This window comes from Corvus moneduloides, chromosome 1 (genome assembly GCF_009650955.1).
Source record: "Corvus moneduloides isolate bCorMon1 chromosome 1, bCorMon1.pri, whole genome shotgun sequence".
Classification (NCBI taxonomy): domain Eukaryota; kingdom Metazoa; phylum Chordata; class Aves; order Passeriformes; family Corvidae; genus Corvus; species Corvus moneduloides.
In genome coordinates, this window is record NC_045476.1 from 20,917,906 (window position 1) to 20,938,294 (window position 20,389).

Sequence of the window (20,389 nt, forward strand, 5' to 3'; positions counted from 1 at the left end):
TTGATTCTCCCCTGCTCTGCACAGGGAGCCTTGGCAGTTCACTTTCTACTGTCAAGGTACCCAAAATGTAAACAATGCAAAGGCCACATTCCCTCTGGATCAAGTCCAGAAAAACAAAGAACCATGTGAGTGCTTTTGTGTATCCTGTAAGGTACCCAAACACCTTCAAAAGTCTGACTGAAGCACGAAAATATGGCAACAGAGCAGTACCTGCAATGGCCCCCCAGGCAGTAAAATGTACCCTGGCCCTAAAGGAAGGTGACACAGCATAACACATCCATCCACCTAAACTCCTGTTTCCTCAAAGCACAATGGCCTCATCTATTCTACTGGAAACTGTCCCTGCCTTGTGCCTTAAACCACGTCCAAGCATTGTTGAGTAGTTTCATGGCTGGCATTGGCTAAAACCACATCAGAGAGCATGCTACTGATTAACAAGCACAGTCATCTTCCAACACATGCCCTTACCTTCCTTAGTTTACCAGTACTGATATAATTCCTTAATGGCAAAAGTCCAGTCTTCTAAGTTAAGGCCTACAAGCAGGTACATTAAACATAATTTACAAGCAAAGCATTAAACCTCATTTAGGGGGAACAGAAGTTAAGGGAAACACTACAGACAAATGGTCAAATCCCTAGATAATGTAAGTTACTGTAAGTTTTGCTGAACTCGATGGGGCCATAGTTGTTTGCATAAGTCTATGTCTGTACAAATATGGGTATGTTGTTTCTGTTCAGTAATTATGCTCCTGGCAAAGAAAAACACTTCTTTGTTTTCATTATTCAAAACATATTATTTACAAACAAACCGTATTCACACGCACAGTCAGAACACACTGTAAAACCAAGGTTTGCCCCGTTTAATTGATAAAACATTGATCTGGGATGTTACCCTGTGACTGTTCCCCATAAATCAGCAGAAATAGTATTCACTGTGTGCTCAGAGAATCTCATCCTTAAATATAGATGATGATACACCAAGAGTGAGTGGAATGGAAAAGGTTTTTTTTGCCAGTGGGAAGTGACAAACTGCTTGCTAAACTCTGCATGAACTGGATGAGTTTCCTTCACTTGCCCTCAGTCACAAGGCATAGTAGGCTTTCCATGACCTTACACAAGTCTTGCTGCTGTTTCCCCTAATTATAGCTATCTCAGGGTACTCAAGCTAATTTAGTGAGGGTTGCAAGTTGTAGCAGGGGGTAGTTTCCAAACCAATGGAGGATAGATTTTTGTTCCACGTCTTCCCTTAAAAATAGAAATAAAATAACCAAAATGCTTATAACCTTGTCTAATTAAAATCTTTACTTTCTTTTCATACTATACCACCATCTTGCCATCAAAGTTTTTCTTTAGCTTTTTCTTTTTCAATTTTAATTGTATAGGCAATGATTCTATATATACAAAAAGTATGCAATGAGTACATTTACATCTTCATTTTTCTCAAAAGATTGAAAATGAAAATATATAGTTTTCCAAATTATATTTCCATTGAAAACCTACTTTTCCTAAATCAAAGCTGCAACATAAGTATGGTTGTGATATCAGTACACTTAAGCCTTCAGCTGTCACTTTCCAGCTGTTAGGAACCCTAGTTGAAAGTACTTCTGTTAATCTAGGTTAGCATCATTGGAAAAATCAAAGCTGAAAGAGACACAGAGCTGGAAGAAAAATGTGAGGAAGGGGGTGAAAGAGACCAACAGATTTATTTGCATTGCAATTGTGACTGTACTTGCTTGGTTTTGACAAATATGAAGACGAAAACCTTTCAGTATATTTTCCTGTGTCAGAGGTTTGTTATTTCTCATGCTACAGATTTCCAACAGCCTATGTTTGGGGATATTAGGTATTTCATTACAGAAGCTCAGGTTTTTTATATGTATTTTACAAGTGTCTGGTATTATTGACAAAACCTAGTCAATTATCACCACAGCTTCCAAACTGTCTCCTTTTTGAAAAGGGACCTTTTACAAAGCATCACTCAACATTTTAAAAACGTTACAGTGCAATTAATGTATTTCCTATAGTGCATTAAACAGTAATATGATATTTTAAAGTCAAGCTTATTGAAGTCAGACTTAGACATACAGTACACAGTGGTCTCTCATAGGTTCAAACATACATGCTGCTCTGGCTTCAGTACATTTAATGTCCTATTAGAATAACAGCAGACGCTGATTTTCCTTTCCCTGTTTAACAGTTTAAAAAAATACTACTTAAAAGAACAATCATGCCTTACATTCTCCTCAGGCAATGCACATATGAGCTGTGGAAGAATGCCTGCCTTCACAACTGCCTCTGCCAGGTCCACGTCATAATCAGCAAGTCTCCCAAGAGCCAAGGCAGTAGTCTGTCGAATACTTGGGACGACATCCAGCAAAAGAGGTCTCAGCAAACACACTACACCTGAGTTGCAGCAGAAGAGAAAAGCTGATTTGGTAAGCGGAAGTTTTTGTAAACATTTGCCTTTATTCATATAAACCTATTAAATTACTCTTCCAGCTAATAAGAACATGTAGGAAATCCAGGTGCTCCTCTGAAATGAAGTCGGCACTTGGATAGCACTGCTGACATATAGCAATGTTTCTGCCCATTTCTCATAGGTACAAAACAATTCTGAAACATAAAAAAACTCACATGTAGAAATAAGGTGTAAACAAATATCTATAAAATATATCTTAAAGTACATGAGAAAATAAGGTACATTCAAACATACATAAAATGCATGTGTTACTGGGTGCACAGGAAACTCCATCTGGACATCCTGGTGAGAAGACATTGGCATGTCCCTCGTTCATCATGCCAGAAGAACCTCTACATTGAATTATACCAAATTACATTTCATCTGTTATAAGCAATGACTGATTTGAAGACCAATCTCCATAATATATTACACTCCAGATAGCAGACTTGTAGATTTTCTTATTATGTTATTATTTATGATATGTTTTCACTGATGAGTTCACAGTGTTATCAGCTAAGCATAAAGAATGTGAAAGTAGCAGCAAGGGAAACTATAAGCATCTACAGACTGAATGACTGGATGACAAAATGGAAAGTGAAATGGAGCTCATGCAGGGAACCCAACTCCAACCTCATATATGCAGTAATGGACCCCAAAGAGATTACTACGAACCAGGAGAAAGATCTCCCTGTTAGAATGGAGAGTTTCCAGCTCTTGCTCAGTAGTAGAGAAGAAACTTTACCCACAGAAGTATACAGAGTGCTCATGATTATTTCTAAAGGGGTAGAGGCTAAAGCAGGGGTCATCACTATCCTACATTTAATACCTTCCACTAGAGTAGAACTGAAAAAGGTTCAGTGAAAGGAAACAAGGATGATCAAAGATGATCAATATGTATGTGGAAGCTCCTCCTGTTAAACTAAGACTCCTCAGTAGGGATAGAAATGAGATCCAAATGGTTACATTAAAAATGTGATTTGTAAGGTCTGGGAAGGGAAAATTACTTGTATTGTGATCCCGCAAATGTGCTGTCCCTGTAGCAGCCAGCTGCATGAATTAATACTTTGGAGCTTTATACCTCAGCCAGAAACCAGTGGTCTCTGAAAACGGAGCTGTGCTACAACAGAACAGCGAACACTCAGAGCTACAGGTATCCTCGTATCAGCTTCCTCAGCCCTTTCCACTAAATTTTTTTACTAATATAAAAATCTAGTTGAGTACAGCGAAAGAAAGCAAGATTTCCCTTCTCAAGGGCTCCTATGGTTATTAGCACTGAACAAGGCCTTTTGGTGCGACAGTCCCACAACAGGGGGATCACTGCCTAATGGCAAGTAACAAACACCCAGGTGTTCAACAGACACTCCATGACAAGGAAAAGCTGAGGACCTCAGAGCAAGGAATAGTCCAAAGGGATGGAGGCTATAACAAGTTACAGCTGTAGCATACTTCTTTCCCTAAAAAGAAAAAAAGTAAGTTGAGCAGCAGTAAAATTCTCACCTTTATTTTACATCAAAACCAAATTGCTCCCAGCAAGAAGAAAATAGCCAAATCATCTATACGTGGCTCTGAAGGGGCTGGGAAGGAGGACACACAAAACTAACCATGGAGGCCACGCTATCTATTAACAAATTTGTAGGAAGGACAATACTCCAGACAAAAGCTGCACTGTCATGAGAGGTACAGCCTCCCAGCATGTTCGCAAGACAAAATAACATAGGTTTCAGGGGGACATATAACAAAAGCAGAAAAGTAAAATGAACCTATGGAAACAGGTCTGTAATATAGCTGGGGCCTCCTCATCCTTCTGTTAAAGCCACTGGGAGCTGAAAGAGGCCTCCTGTGTACCAAATGACAGAAGATAGATCCTCCACTATTGTAAGATCAATGTGAAATTCATTTAGCACTTTGGCAGAAATCACTACTTCAGAATGTGGTCATTATACTGACATCTTCTCACAAACTCTCCATAGCAGGTATGGTGTCGTTAGCATGTTATGCTTCATGTCGAAAACCCCTAAATACTTTATATGACAAATTAAAAGTAAAAACAAACATATGAGCTGGGGCCAACACCATGTATCATCTGTTATTTTCTAGCCAGTCATCTGCATCCTCTGTGGGAGGGTATTTTCTTGTCCTTCCCTCTAACATCAGTTGCATGGTCAAATAGCTGCTGAAATTCCTAAGGGGACCCCACACTGTTCTTACTGTCTAGATTGAAGGTATTTCAGTGAAGCAGGAACACCTAGAAATAGTTCACTTATATTTAATGTACAGATATTACATTTGAGCCCTTGTCTTGAGATAATATGAAAACAAGATTATTTAATAAATAGAAAAGAAAAAAAATAGAGGGGGAAAAATAGTTTTACTGATATAAAAGAGGCTGTTGCAAGTAGTTGAAGGAGAGGAAACGGAGCACTTCAGCATGCAGTGCCCTGACCCTAAAAAAGAGAAGAGCCTGATGGCTGGGACATTAAACTAGGATGTGTCAGACAGTTCAATTCTGATGATCTTGAATCCAGTGAAATTTAAACAGACTAGAATCACTTTACCTGGGAGCTAGGTCCAGACCACGTGACACATTTCTGACATTTATGACACACTTAGGCACTGCAAAATGTAAAACCACATTTAACAAGGTTTACATACATATATGCTTTAAGTTGTTCCAAATGTGAGAGTTAATTAATTTGTATTTTCAAGATTAGCTGATACAGCTTTCACTTTTGGAACAGCCTAAAAAGCCTTCAATCTGAAAATGCTCCCAAGCAGCACGCCTCCCCATGACCAATGCCTTTCGTTTCATGACAGTATAAAACATGTAAAGTTTGGTGATGACATTTAAGCATCAGCACAAAATGTTCTACTGAGAATTACTTTAGCTGGTACAACTTATACTGAGGAAAGAGATGAAAAATGACATGGGAGTTACTGTTTGAAGAAAGACACAAGATGCTACAAGAGGGTTAGAAAAAAAAAGAACAGGTTTAGAAATAATAGCAACTGTGCTGGTCCTCAAGGAGACTATATTTTCTTAAAGTCATGTTTGAATGTAAGAAGAGACAGTGTACAAATAATTATAATGGAAAGAGTTTTGGATAAACAAGACATCGAAAAATCAATTCCTGTTGCTGTACAAGCCTTATATTGACATCAAATTAACTGAGAATTGAGGGAAGTGTATAGGCCTAAACTATGCCTGTGCATTGAACATAATTAAAAGCTTTTACCTCTACTTTCCACCTTCTCTTAAAACCACTTTCTTTCTCTGTGTCAAGATGCTTTCCATCAGCTCCAATTACTCTGCAAGACCAACTGCTTGAGGAGTTTTCACCATTGCCATCATTTTTGCATCTTCAGCAAACCTAGTATTTCTTTCTTTACAGCACTCAGGAAAAAAAGAATTCATTCTCAGAGTGTGAAAACAGCTACATAAAGATTCTACAGTCTATAGGACTATAGACTATAGGAAAGCCAAGATATCCAACCTTTTCGTCTATGACTTTGGAACATAATGCTGTAAAGGACAGATGTGCCTGACACAGGATAAGGCTTTCCTGCACTGGGCCCAACCCAGCTCTTTGTTCCAGACACAGCTGTATTTGGTCACCTCCTCTATTTGATCTCTTCCTTTCATCTATCCTGTTTACAGCAAAGTCTACTCCTCCAAAGAGGTCCAAGCCAGGATCCCTATCAGCATTTTTAATTAACTTCAAATGTATTTAACATTACTTAGCCCAGGAAAATAGGCAAGAACCTTCCAACAACTTCCTTTTATCTGGACCATTCACTCAAGTGAACAGGGCCATACAGATCAGGGAGTAGCAGTGTCTTGTTGCGGAAAACTTTAGAACTCTTTGGTCTTCTTCTAAATAAGTCTGTTGTGACAGAAGTAGGAAATTCATTAACTCCAGTTCAAAAGCAACCACACAGAAAGTAAACTACAAAATAAGGCATTTAGACTATTGGACTAGATTTGTTTTGGAAGAGTTCCCACTAGCACTCAGAAACTGAGTAACAGAGAATTACTGCCAAATATTCTCTCTTGCATCACAGAACCTTGACTGACATTGGGCAAGGAACGATTCCCCTTTCTATCCTCAGTTTCCCACTCAAATTTGTTTCAAAGAATGACACACTTTAGAAGCTGAATCACTCTTAACACACACTTCTCAAGTGGAGCTGTTACATACAGGCCTGATGCACTTTCTTTTAGCAAGCGAGTGCTGGCTGCTGCCTATCTGGAAAACAAACAAACAAAAAAAATCACTCAGGGCAGCAGCAGGTTCCAATTTTTTTCCTTCTAAGTTTCTGTAGTAAAAAACCAGTCACTATTCTGGAGATAGCAATCTTTGCTTGGCCATTTTGATTTCTTGGGGAAAACAACCTGGAATTCATGCAGAATACTTCTACCCTCCCCCCATCCCCATCAAGTCCTTGTCAAACTTGACCAGTCACAAATCAGAGAAACATCACTACATTGGAAATTCTTTTCATTTCCGCATCTAAAGATGACTACTCCTACCTTATCCTCTTTCCTTAAAGTAAAAATAATTTCTGTTTTAAAATGTGGAAATAAAGTCATTCTACACTACTGTTGTCTCTGGACACACTCGTCTTGAAGATGCTGCCCTTCTAATTTATGCTTTGGTCCAAGACAACATCTTCTCATTTTTGTGCACTACCTGTTACATTTAGAACATTCACAGAGCTAACACTAGTACTCAAACATTCATAATATCAGCTTGATTTTTCAGAGCTCCTCATGTCAAATTCAGCTGACTTAACAAGGAAATAAAATGGAAAATGGAAAAAAACTCTATCTTCAACTACCCTTTTCTAAGAGCTGCATAGCAGTGAGTTTTAAGTCCCCTACTTAAAGCAAACTTTCCAGAAGAGCAGTGAGAGAGAACTTTCACACTCACTCATCTTGACACAGCCTCTTCCAGAGACAGCAGAGTATGCACGCCTCGAGTACATACTCCTCAAGTATGACTCATCATGAGAAAGAACTCCTCAGAGCAACAGTTCCACGCACAGCACAACTACAATCCTTCAAAGATCAAAGGGAACATGAATTCAGTTTGGTAACAGTCTCTGGCTAATCAAGTAATTCATACAGCAACTACCAGAGGGTGTGGGACATAATGAAGATTCAGTTTGACAGTATCATTGAAGATTCCTGAAGGATCAAGGAACAGTAAGTTTCTCCTCCTTAGATGCCAGACCCCGTTTCTGCATTAATGAAGCAGAACTAATCCTGTTACAAGAGGACAAATTTCTGAAAATACCCCTTACAGGGCTATTAGTGGCCACCATGCAGTCATGAACAGACACACCAAAACGAAGGTGGTCACAAGGAGCTGCTTTTTTTTAACATCCACTCAATTAAGATGAGACTGAAGTTTCAAAAAAATTCTGGTTTTGACATTTTACTTGCAAATCTCCAGACAGGCCGGGAGACTGAGAAGAGGAGGTATCCTGGAACAGCTGAGCTTTCAGCTGATTGAGTTACAGAAAAAGTCAATCCTCCAGCTTCAGCTGCATTTATTTTCTCCTTCTTTGTCATCTCTTGTGCTTTCCTTAAAACAGCCTCCTTATTCCCTTCATCAGGCACCATGATGTCAAGCCTTTGGGAAAGCCACTCTCCACACCTGATCTACTATAACTGCAAAGGCAACCTTTTGCCTTTCATGCCACATTGCATAATCCTCTCCCACTTCTCCTGCTGCTAAAGCTCAGTAAAGCTTTTAACTCGAAATAAAACCAATTTTTTTAAAAACACAAACCCAAAACAAACAACAGCAACAAAACAACCAACAAAAAAAAAAAACAAAAAAAAACCCAACAAAAAAAAAACCCCAAAGCTGTGTGCATCCTTTACAAAAGAGGGTACATAAACCCCAGTGTTGAAACGGCTACATGGGGGCACTGCTGTCTGTCCATGCATATCCACTTGCAAGGTCCAAATGCTCCCAGTAGGCTTTCTATTAAGCACTGTGCTATCAAAGCACAGTCTTTAACATGATATGAGATATGAAACTATATCCTAAAATCCGTTTCCAGAGTCTGATTCTAATTACACAGGGCCAAGTGTCCAACTGTCACATTCAAAAAAGGTACATTTAAAGAAAAAAAAAGTATAGTTAAAGAAAGAAAATTTGAGAAAAGCATGAGCAAAAAGACTCAATGTAACTCAATGTAATGAAGGAGGGAAATCAATTTGAACAGTATTTTCTTAAAAATAAAGGCTCCTAAAAGCAATCTAGAGATTTGGAAATATAGCTTCTAAAATCTGTCGCCAGTGGAATAGGTCTGGAGTCAGGAGAGAACTAACACTGATAACAGCACTCTTTACCTACAGAAAGACAGACCACGAAACAGGGGGAAAGTCTGCCACGTCGCAAGGGCTGGTGATGGAGCCCTAGTCTGATTCAGATAAGCCCTGCCTCTAGCCCTTAGCCTCTTGCCAACGTGGACTGTGAGGAACAGGTACAGGAGAAAATGCCCAGAGGTAAAAGGGGAGGAGAGAGCTCAGTCCTGGAGTATAAGGCCTGAGAAGCAGCTTGATACCAGACACAATGGAAGGGAGACCTGGGCTCAGGGCTGTGGGCTGAGGGAGTGGGAAGTTGGAAGAGATTCACTGGGAAAGGGTCTTTATTTACAGTGATATTTTGGAACTTTCCTGGAACTCTGCAGACTGGCCAGCAAGCCAGAGGAACAGCAGTTGAAGTTATCTGCCCGAGATGATAAAAATATCTAGCAGCAATGTGAAGGGAACCCAGGTGCGCAGGGCCCCAGCACACAGGCTGCTGCACCACACAGCTTTGGATTTGTTTTTCCATGTTCCATACTCAGCTTTCCCAATGACTTCCACAGCCATTATGCTTAAGAATGTGATTAGCCCCAAGAAAGGGGTTAAAGAGCTGATCTTGTAATATCTTTAAAGTCAAAGTAGCAAGACTAAACTGTTTCTTAATCACAGTGATAGCCTTAAATAACTCACATACTAAAAGAAACATTCTCATCACTACATGTTCTAATGCAAGATAAATAAATAAAAAATAATCAATCAGAAACGAATACCCAGAAGTAATTATTCTGATACATGTATTAATCCTCAATTGTAAATGCCTCAAAAAAAATCAAAACAAAATCCAATTTCAAAGGGTTTGTTTATTTACAGAGCACTGCACTTCACAAGGAAAAAAATGAAGAACTAGACCCTCAGTGACTACCACTCTTACAAACATACTAGAAGCACTTCAGATTTTCACCTAGCTCTTCCAAAACACAGAGAGCTGCCTAAATCTCAGTGCAAGAATGAGAGCTCAAGTTCATCTGCCATTATAACCGAAAATAGCCTGTTTCTGGGATTTTAAATTTTGGGAGGATGAGGGGGTGTGAGCTGAAAAATGCATTTCAGTACCAAACTTCATGGGCAGTAGCTGCCAAATGAATAGACTTATTTTTAAAAAGTATATTTAAAGTAGTTACTACCAAAGTAGCTTCTCCCATTAGTCAGCAGCCCCCAAGAAACAAGATTCGATAAAATGTCTGTCATTGTTTCACATGTATATTTACTAAATGGAAAAGGTCTAGGAGTTTTGGAGCAGACCTTTTTCTCCAAGTATCAACTAATTAAACATTCAACGGACAAATCCTGCAATTATTCATGGTAGTATTTAATCATAAGGAACAACTTTATCAAAGCAGAGACTTGGAAAACACACAGGAATGAGTTCCAACAAAAGAATCTCTCTGATCATTCCTTGCACTTTCTTGCCACCAGAAAGCTGTTAAGCTCCCAGGCACTAACCCCCGAGGACATTCCTGACCAAGAAAGAGTGCCATGCAAATGTGTCAAAGTCCAGGGCTAGATTCCAGTTCCCTGGTTATAACATCTTCAAGATTTCTGTTCAGTGGGAAAAGCAGCTCCGGAACTTGATGAGACACAGAGGCTTCAGAAGACAGATGCCCTAAGAAAAGGTGGGTTTCCTGTTGGCCCTCTCTGACCTTCTTTGCAGCTTCTCATCAGTTTTCCTTACAGGTTATACATAGGAGTCTCCACAGTAATGGTACGTTAAGGTTTCTCAACAGTCAAGCCAGCATACGGGACTCATGCCTCTGATCCTGGCTGCTTGCTCCCCTCCAGGCTGCAGTCTCTGAATTTGCAACAATACCACTGCTTGTACCTGGTTTAATACCACAGAAGCAGGGCTTACAGGGTAGTAAAGAATTACTTTTTCAATGCTTCCATCTTTCATGCTGTTAGCATGGTATCCAGAGACATCTCCACAAAGAATAAGGTCTCAAACTAGTATTTATTTTCCTTATAAGACATTAAGTATTTATCAAAAGGGCTTCTAAAATGGGATCAGATACTTTATTCCTTGAGCACTCATCTTTCACTCTTATTCCAGGAATATAAACTGAGGCCATTAATACAAGAGTACATCACAGTACATTTTAAGGATATAATTTTGTTCAGATTCAAGTCACTGTAATCTTGCCTTCTGATTCTGCCAGAAAAATACTAAACCCTGGCAACTTTTGAGATCCAACAAAAGAACCCTGCAAGGTGCCCCTGACTCCTACAGCTAACATAAAATGACAGCGGGCAAAGATTTTCCTCATCTTCTTAAAACAGTGATCTCCATAAGGTATGCCTAGAATTCTTATTCACCAGAATAAGAAACAAGCCCCAAATCCTTTTAAATATGGATTTATACAAAGAAACACATATAGACAGACATCGTTCTTAAATCACAGCTCCAGCACTCACTAGATTAAGACCATAAAAGGCACAGCAGTTATCTGCTAGACAACTATGTCCCAAAGCATTTGTGTAAGTGTTTTAATAAAAGGACCAAATCACATTTTATTTGATGTGAGGTTTTAAAGAAAAACACTCAATCATATATAATTTAGGAGGAGGTTTTAAAACTTGTATCTAGCACATCCAGAAAAGGCCAAAACAAACAGCTCTCATTGCAATTATATAACTACAAAGTATTTTGAAAGACACAGGTGGGAAAGATGGTAAAATATTTTTGGCCATACAAATAAATTGTAACAGCCATCTTTGCAGACATTCCCCTCTTGTCCAGCATCTGAAAAACTAAAGCCTATGGAAAAGCAGCTCAGTACCAGAAACAGCCAAGCAGGAAAACCTACACAAACGCACATTTCCACATTACCACCCAGAGCCTGATCCTTGCAAAATTAACCTTCAGACGAACACCAGCTATGTGCAGAAGGAAGTTTCAGGCCTCTGAACCAATTATTTGTTCTGCACAAGCAACAAATCAGTTCTGAGGTAAAGTTACCAACCAGATTACATCAAAATAGTTATTTTTAAAAGAAATACAATGCAATTAAAGTTAGCTTAGCACTTTGATTGCATTCTTAAAATAGAAACTTTCTGCATTTTTAAAATGCTGAGCTGCAAGAAGCCTGCCTATATGGGATCTCTCTCTGGGAGCTGCTAAAACCAGGACTGTAAAAGGACACAGAGGGACCTCTTCATACAAATAGGGCATAAATTATTCCTTTAGCCTAGACGTCCCTTTGGCAAACAGAGATCACTTGTATAAACTACAGCAGTGGCATTAACTCACCAAAAGATGGAAAACAAAACAAAAAAATCAAGATCCACAGCAAGGTAATACAAAAGGCCTGGTGTCAACATGCCACTCCCATAATGAAAGGAAATGTTTCCTTAGCAAGAATTTAAGTGCTAGATTTTTTAATAAAACAATTTTAATAAACAGTTGTAAATACAATAACAGAAAGCTGTGAATATTTACACCATTGGTTTTCTTTTTCGTTTGCTTGTTAGATGCCATTGTATTTGAGAAAAGACTTACAGCTTTACTAGATCTGGGAAACAAGTATTAAAAACAAAATTTAAACACACCGAAACATAATCAATTCATGAATACCACATGGCAAACCAACCACTGATCTATAGCATATTTTCAAACTGTCATTCAGGTGATCAATTATCAAGCACTTCTTTTTCCTCCTTTAAGCTCAGGAACTTTGGCCAAGCGGAGTGGGTCTGCCAGATGCCAGCAGCACAACAGCTGGTAGAACTGCTCCCACAGCTCCTCTTTCTAAAAACGTTCAATTTGGCCCACGACATCCCATGACAGCAATATAACAAAAGCAAATCCCTCCTAAACTGAGCCAATCTGCCGGCAGAAAGCATCGAAGAATTTAGGAACAACTTGTGAAGCCAGTATAAAAATAGTTTATTCTAAAAGTAGGATTTCCTTGGCAACTCAGTGCTGGCTTCACCACGAATTCCAATTTCTGTACTTTATATAAAGCTATATCGGAAGCACGAGGAAATAAATTTTAAAAAAGGTTATACTGAGAAATTTTCCTTGAAATAAACTTGAGGTCACAGCCAGAGACATCCACCCCCGCACAGGCAGGCGGGGCACCCGCCCGCAACTGACCAGCGCAATTTACTTTCCCACTGCATCCAGGGGGACTCGACAAGTAGGGCGGGGGCCAAATCCTACTGGAAGAAAAAAAACTCCGGAAACTGAGCGGCCAACGGGGGAGGAGGGAGATAAAAAAAAAGCAGACCAAGGAAAGGCCGCGGCGGCTCCGCGTTGTCCCCGTCCCCGCGGCGCGCAAAACCCCGCGGCCGCGCACGGCCCGGCCCCGCCGGCTCCCGCGTACCTGCACTTTGGAGAGTGTCGATGCTCTGCGGGCGGGCGGCGAGGTCGGCCACCGCCTGCGCGAACTGCGCCCGGGCGCGCTGGTACTGCTCGAACACTGCGGGTGGGAGCGCCGGGGCGCCGAGTCAGCGAGCGGGTCGGCGGGCGAGCGCCGCGCCACCCCCGCTCCCCCAGCCCCGGCCCCCGGCCCAGCCTACCTTGCAGGACCTGCCGCTGGCTCATGGCGGCGCCGGGCGGGCTCCGCGCCCGCGGGGATTTCCGCGCTGTGGACGCGTCTCCCAGGCAACCGGGCGGAAGCCGAGAGGCGGAGGGCGGAGCCTCACTCGTGACGTCAGCGCGCCCGCCCGCCGCGCCCAGTCCCGCTCCGCCCCGCGGGGCTCCGCGCGCCGCTCTCGGGCCTTTCCCGTGGGGACGGGACGGGACGGGACGAGCTCAGCTGGGATGGGATGAGATGGGATGAGCGGCAGCCCGGCGGGCTGTGCCCGGCTGGCGGCAGGTCGCACACGTGTGTCACATGTTCCCTGCTGGTACAGGTGTGGGTATCGGCACTACAGAGGTTGGCGGGGGCGTGCGGACCAGCAGCTCCGCGGAGAGGGGATCGCCGCTGTGTCACGTCTGTAACACACACTCGGCACCTTAGGGGGTGTATCAACATTACGTAACATGAAAACGCGTACAGCGGGTGTACGCACTCACCTCTCACCGGCAGGCAGCTGCTACTCTCGGGAGCGCTGGGGAATGGATGGGGACGGGCAGGGAACGCGCAGCGCCCGCGGAGCTGTGCCGGGCTCATTGCAGGGACGTGGCCGGGCCACAGCCGCGGCGCGTCGCCGAGTCCCGCGCAGCGGAGGCTGGCGGCGGATTATCAGACGGCCGGGCCGGGGCCTGCCCGCCCCCGCTGACATTTGGGAGCGGCGCCGGGCCCGCCCCGCCGGTGCGCATCGGTGGGACGCGCTGCTCCGCCGGGGGCGCGTCCCTTGTCCCGCTCCGCTGCTGCGCAACTTGCCAAGAGCCCAGCGGGCAGACAGGGAGAGCGTCGCCGCTCTGGTGAAATCCAGCGCATCTCCTGGCAGGTCCTCTGGGGTCCACCTGCCTGGCTCCCGCTTCCCTCCGCTCCTTGGGTGCGGAGGGAAAATAAAAATTAAAAAAGAAAAATAAAAGCAGCTAGGAGCTGATCTCCCCCCGCCGCGCCTTTATTCTTCGGGAAGTGGGGTCCTTTGATTTCAGTTTTTTCTTTCCTTTCTCACCACCGACGCAATTCCTCCTCGGGGATCTCCGCTCTTGCCTTACGCCGCCGCGACGACCCACGCAGGGGGTTTTTGCGCCGCATGGGGAATAAACTTGTCCCGCGCAGGGCCGCGGAGCCCTCCTCCACCCACGGCCGCGGAACGCGGCGGGGCAGTGTGGGCAGCGTCGACGTGCAGGGTCGAGCCCGTGGGCTACAGCCACCGCCTCCGCCGGGAGCCATGGGAGAAGTGCGGCAGAAGAAGCGCCGTGTCCCGCTGGAAGGAAAGGCTTTTCTCAGACGATACACAGCGCAGTTAATGATCTGCCCGAGCGCACCCATCCGCGCAGAAGACCCGCGCAGCGGCAGCTTCCCGCCCCGCTCGGCCGCAGGTGGCCGGGAGCAGCATCCGCCCTCTCCGTGCAGGGGGAGCGGCGCGGGAAGGGGCATGGCGGGGAAGGATGGTCCGGCAGCAGTCCTCTGGTTCTGCCTGGCACAGACACAAGTTATTCCTGTGCACAATAGTGGGGGGAACGGGTGGTATAATTTTTTTTTTTTTTCCAACAGCGTATCATTCTGGTAGATAAGATGTGCACTGCCTTCCGCTTTTTCCCATCTTGATGTCCGGCCATAAGGACTAATTGCGAATAATTCTCTTTGTAACCGGTCGGCAAAGACATGGTTGCATCTACGAGTAAACACAACCTTGGAGGGCTGTATAGCAACTAATGCAAACGGTGGGACTGGAAAATTGCATCAGTGTTATCGGGGTTTGAAGAGAAACAGACTCTACATCTACCCCAGTGTCTTTTGAGGGCGATTCCCAAGACGCGGGATACTTGTGAACGAAGGTAATAGTTAGCTCTGCTATCGATCAGGCTGCTCCAAGTGAAATTGTGATCCACAACAGAAAATCAGAGTTAATATTAATAAAGAATGTCGCTTTCTGTAGTCACACAGTATTGCATAGTGGCTTTAGGATTTCATAGGCTGGTAATTTGCCCTGCAAAGCTCTAAATGTACAAAATCAGACGACTGACACTATATAAACATGTCATCTGATAGGTAATATAAAGTTTTGTCTCATACCTTAAAGTTGGAACGCTGAAGTTGCTTCAGCTGCCTTTTAAAAGTTTAGAAAAGTGTAAGAGATTTTTTAAAAAACCATCTGAGTTTGCTCAGCTGAAAAGAGAGGTGCTAATATACACAATATCATGGTCTAAAATGAGCTATGTGTTTCCGGGAGTATTTAGTGTAAAAAAAAAAAAAATCTCTTTAAGCAAACAAATTAAACAGGCGATGTGCTATTCTTTACAAATAAAGGAGACAAATAAAATCAGATTGGTGAGAAGGTCGTTTGCCACAGAAAATATTTTGGGAAATTATCACCATGTGTACTTGAGAAGGGAACAGCTGTTAAACACATTTCTTTATACTTATTTCTGTTCCTAAGTTAAATAAAAAATAAACAAATGGTGATTAATTACCTCCAGAGGTTTTTTTGTTATGTTAAAAAAAAAAAAAAGCAGATGTGTCGATTACAGATAAATTGATTTATCTGTCTAATTAAGTCTAATGTTTGCATAAGGAACAACCAAACGCACCCTGAGTACCACCAAGACTTGCTGTTACACTTCGTTGCTTGATACTAAGTCTGTTCACATGGTTAATAATAATAAAGAGGAATAAACACCATGCAAATGCGGTCTACGGAAATGTCACCGGTTCTCGCAAAAGTACTGAAGACGGAAAATCATTTATGGAAATGACGTAGTTGTGAGACTTCATTGCCTGCTGCTGGGGTGCTCATTAGTAGGAAACCTGTATCCTTAAATGGGTAGTGTTAGTAATGACTGCGTTACCGCACACGTCAGCTTAAAAAATAAACCGGAGACCAGGGGAATAGGCAACAGTTATCCAAATGAATAATGTGCCTTCGCTTTCTGGTGGGTGTTCTTTAATCTCAGACTTTGATTCACTCGGAAATACTCCCGGAACGGGGCGGGGAAGCATCATTTTCCCCAAGATGGGGAAGGGCGAAGTTGCCCCTGGAGTTTTTTGCAGGGTGAGGGTCGCCGAGGGTGTGGGTTTTCGGTCTCGTCCCCGCGGGCGCGAGGCAACAGGTGACTCAGCTCCGGGAGCTGCCGGGTCACCCCCGCAGGACCCCGCGGCTGGAAGGGCACTGGATGCCCCGTCCAGGGCCGGGCTCTCTGCCCCTCGACGGCTCATGCCCCGCTGTGCCTCGGCTGGTCAAGCCGTGGATGTTCCACTACGGCTTAAAACTGCACGACGCCCATTAAAAGGTGAGATCTTCCCGCGCCTCGGTGCGGCGGCTTCCCCACCGGCTTCGGGAGACACCACCCCCCCGCGCCCCGGGACAGCCCGCTGGGGCTGCGGGTCAGCCGGGACCCGTCGGCGGGGCGCTGGGTCTCCCCATCTGCCTCTGGAGGGTCTGCTTCTCCTGCCACACGCCTGGCAAATTGTTCAAGGCGTTGAGGAGATATTCATAGGGTTACGGAAATTAGGACTTTTAATCCTGTATTTGCACGACTCAGCTCATTTGGTGGGAAGAGCAACGCGCAAACTCTCCCACGGATCGGAGTTGGAAGTCCTGGGCTTTTGAAAGCCAGGAGTTTGAACGTGGAAAGGTTAGTGGGAGTGAATGGGATGTAGGTAACTGAAGTGTTCTCTCGAAGAGTACACTGAGTGAAGAATCTCCAGCTTCACGTATAGCCTCTACTAAAATTAATTTGAATCCTTGAATAGTTTATTTCTCAAATTTAAGTTGGGCTGTGCCATTACCTGATTTTAGCAAAAACTCTGTCAGAGAGACGGTGGGAATGGAGAGTTCTCTCTTTTTTCTCCCTAAGCTTTGGCTCGGAGCTGCAGGGACTCATGCCATTCTGGGGTCCCCTCTCCAGATTTTTGGTGGCGAGTTTAGTTTGTAAGACCTTCCCATAGAGTAAATTATTTCTGTGGGGCGCAGACAGAATCGTTGAGGCACTTCAGACGCACTAGAAAGAGGACTTCTCCTTTTTCTTCACCCAGGAGGACGACGCTGGCATTTGAACAGATATTTGTAACTGTAAATGTGTAAACGGTACAGATTTGGCTAATGGAGATTGGTGCATCACCATTATACTAGGAAAGGCTGAATAAAAATTTTAAGGGAAAAGTAAGTCGGAAAAGGGCAAAACATGTCAGGTTGACTTGCAGGATGGGACCGGGAAATATTAGCTGGTAGGGCTGAGCCCTTTTTACCACGTGCATATGGTTACACCTCTGGTTTCCTGCGGAACTGTCAGGGCTTGTGCAGTACCATTAAAAAAAAAAATATTTTTGGGACGTTCCAAAACTGAAAGCCAGAGCTTAATTTATTCTGGGGACTTGAAAGGAACGAGGTCTTCCTTTGTGTCTGATGCTCCGGGGGAGGGTGTGTGTTGGCTTGGCGCTGAACGCTGCCCGCATCTACATATGTAAACCCACCAGCGCTTCTTCCCCCACCCCCCCACCCCCCCCGCCCCGCGCCGGTCGGATTGCAGCTCTCAACAATGCTACCGCACAATGCGAAATGCGCGGAGCCTGCGCGGCTGCGGCTGAAAGCCAGTATTTAGCTCTTGGTGTGGAAGGACCAAATCTGCGCGGTGCCCAGCGGAGCCCGCAGCTCGCCCCGCGGCCGTCCCGTCCTCTGACACCATTATTGTCCCTGGCTGCTGCGGTTAGAGGGGTGGGAACAGGCAGCAGCCAGACGACAGTATCCCGGTTTGCAGAAGAAGGTGTAACGAGAGGCGCTGGCAGCAGCAAAGGCTGCAAATCGCTGTCGTGTGGTTGCTATTAGCAACAAATCAGCTGAACAGCTTGCAAACCCCGAGCACCTAGGGCGGAGGTGGCAGGGAGAGCGCCGGGGCTGGGAAGGCTAGGGTTGATGGGCGCTTTCCCGAGGGGACCTCCCGTGCCGCCCCGAGCTGCCTCCCTGCAGGACGGCCGAGGAGGGGCAGGGCAAGGGGAGATGCTGCCACCGCCGCGCACTCCGCTCCAGGAGAGGGGAAAGCCAACCCTCTTAAAAGAGACAAAATGGCAGCTCATGGCTTGTAGGCATCCTTCCCGGCGCCGAGCTCTTGTCTCGCCTCCGCCGGTCCTCCCCTGCTGCCAGCTCCTCCGTGCCCGGGGGCTCTCCCTGCTTGCCCGGCAGCACAGCCCCAGCCCTGGGAGCAGCAGCGCGGTGTCCCCCGAGGCTCCAGCCGCAGCTCTTCGCCCTTCGTAGCCAGCCTACCCAACCTAGAAATCGAAGTGCCATCCTTTCGGATGGGATACATCCCGACCGGCTGCATCGGAGCACCCGTTGGCCGGGCGGAGCTGCGGCTCCGCGCACCGCGCACCCCAGCTCGGCTCGCGCGCTGCCGGCGTCGGGAACCTACGGAGGGTGTGCGCAGGCTCCGCGCCCCGCGCAGTGAGAGCTGCCTCGCAGGGGCATCACTCACTCAGCATCCCTGCACCTTGGCCATGCCAACACCTTCCTTTCAGCACCCTATTAACACAGCTTTCTGGGTATCTTGATTTTAGTTGTTTGGGCTTTCTTCTGGTTTTCACTTTGTTGTTTGTTTTGTTGGACCTTTTTTTTCCTCATTTCCCCTTCAAAGTTTTGGGATTGTGTATGCAGAGTTTTTTGGTGGTTCTTTGGTGGAGTGTGGGGTTCTGATTTTTGTGTTTGGGTTTGGGGGGAATTTTTTTGGTTTGGTTTGTTTGGTTTGGTTTGGTTTTGGGGTTTTTTTTTGTAGATGCAGTCCACCTCGGAGGCCTCCATCAGCTGCACGATGTTGTCTCAGAGATCAAAAAGTGCCTCGTTGAGAAGGCAACTCTGGAGCATCCCCAGCACATGGAGAAGGAGGAGTAAGAAATGTCGCCTCTGGCAGCAGTGCCTGGAAGCTCTGCGCTCAGCGGAGGCCCCAGGATGCGGGACGGCTCCTCCCGGCCTCGGCCTCCTCCACCGGGGATGCGGCGGCCGAGAGACAGCGGGGGCGCGGAGCCCGGCGGCGGGCGCGCCGAGGGGGAAGGGTTGCTGGCTGCCTCTGCTATTGGAAAGTGCCTCCCTGCCACTGCGGAGCTCTCACCCGGCCGCTTCCCGGAAAATGTACCCCCCTCCACACCGTTGAGAGCATCTGCGTGGGGAACGGGGAAGGCATCTGCCTGTGCCCAGCGACAGGAACATACATCCCTTTGTCTCTCTAGGCGACGTGCGATATTCAGCTGCGGGCCATGAAAATAGATACGCCAAATGGCTACCGCGACCCCCTCCTATCCCTCGGGGAGGTGGGCGCGCCCCGGGGCCCCACCGTACCCCCGGGAAGGCCTCAGCGGGAGGCCGTGTGTCTGCGGCAGGAGGGACGAGGATACGGGACCGCGGCGCCCCGCAGCTGCAAAACCCGGAATGATCCCGTCCCGGGGCGCATATCCCCAAATGTCCGGGCTGGCTGGAGCACCCTAAAAGCCAGGAGGCGTGGGAAGGCAGAGGGGACGCAGGACGGTGCGGAGCCTGCGGCGGCACCACCACGCCTCGGCGGAGGGCGGCTGCTGCAGCCGGGGGTGCTGCCTGCCCGGCGTGCCCGCCGCCCCCCGGCCGGACCCGGCACGGCCCGAGAGGTGCCAAAGACGAGACGGCGCACCCGCCGCGGCCGCCGGCGGAGGCGGAGGAGGCGGCGCTGGCGGGCCCCGTGCGCGGCGGGCGCGGCGCGGAGCGGCCGGCGGGTCCCCCCGCGGGTCCCGCTCCGCGCAGCCCGGTTCGAATCTGGCGGCGCGGGGGAAGTTCCGCGGGCGCGAGAGGTGCGCAGGCGCAAGATGGCCTCTGCCCGGGCGCGGGGGGCGCGGAGCGGGGCGGCCCGCCCGTGGAGGGGCAGCCGGCGGGGGCCCGGCCGCGCCCGCGGCACCGGCGGCACCGGGCGCCACGTTTCCACGCCGGCCCGAGCAGCCGCGTTCCCGCCGGCGGAGGCAACGCGGAGAGAAACGCAG

At 46.3% G+C, this 20,389-nt stretch overlaps 1 protein-coding gene across 5 annotated transcripts in view; it reads right to left on the reverse strand.

Annotated features, from left to right (window-relative positions):
• The window catches only part of SPAG6 (sperm associated antigen 6), a 52,658-nt gene extending 39,193 nt beyond the window's left edge, over window positions 1–13,465 (reverse strand). For 4 of the 5 annotated variants that reach the window (XM_032101406.1, XM_032101381.1, XM_032101389.1 and 1 more), the window contains exons 1-3: window positions 13,356–13,465; window positions 13,160–13,255; window positions 2,237–2,403 (exon numbers count right to left, since the gene is read on the reverse strand). In XM_032101406.1, the coding sequence (XP_031957297.1) occupies window positions 2,237–2,403; window positions 13,160–13,255; window positions 13,356–13,380 (288 nt within the window). In that variant the 5' untranslated portion in view covers window positions 13,381–13,465. The remainder of the gene's footprint in view (window positions 1–2,236; window positions 2,404–13,159; window positions 13,256–13,355) is intronic. The other variant, XM_032101398.1, reaches the window with a different exon arrangement.
• Window positions 13,466–20,389: the final 6,924 nt, after the last annotated feature.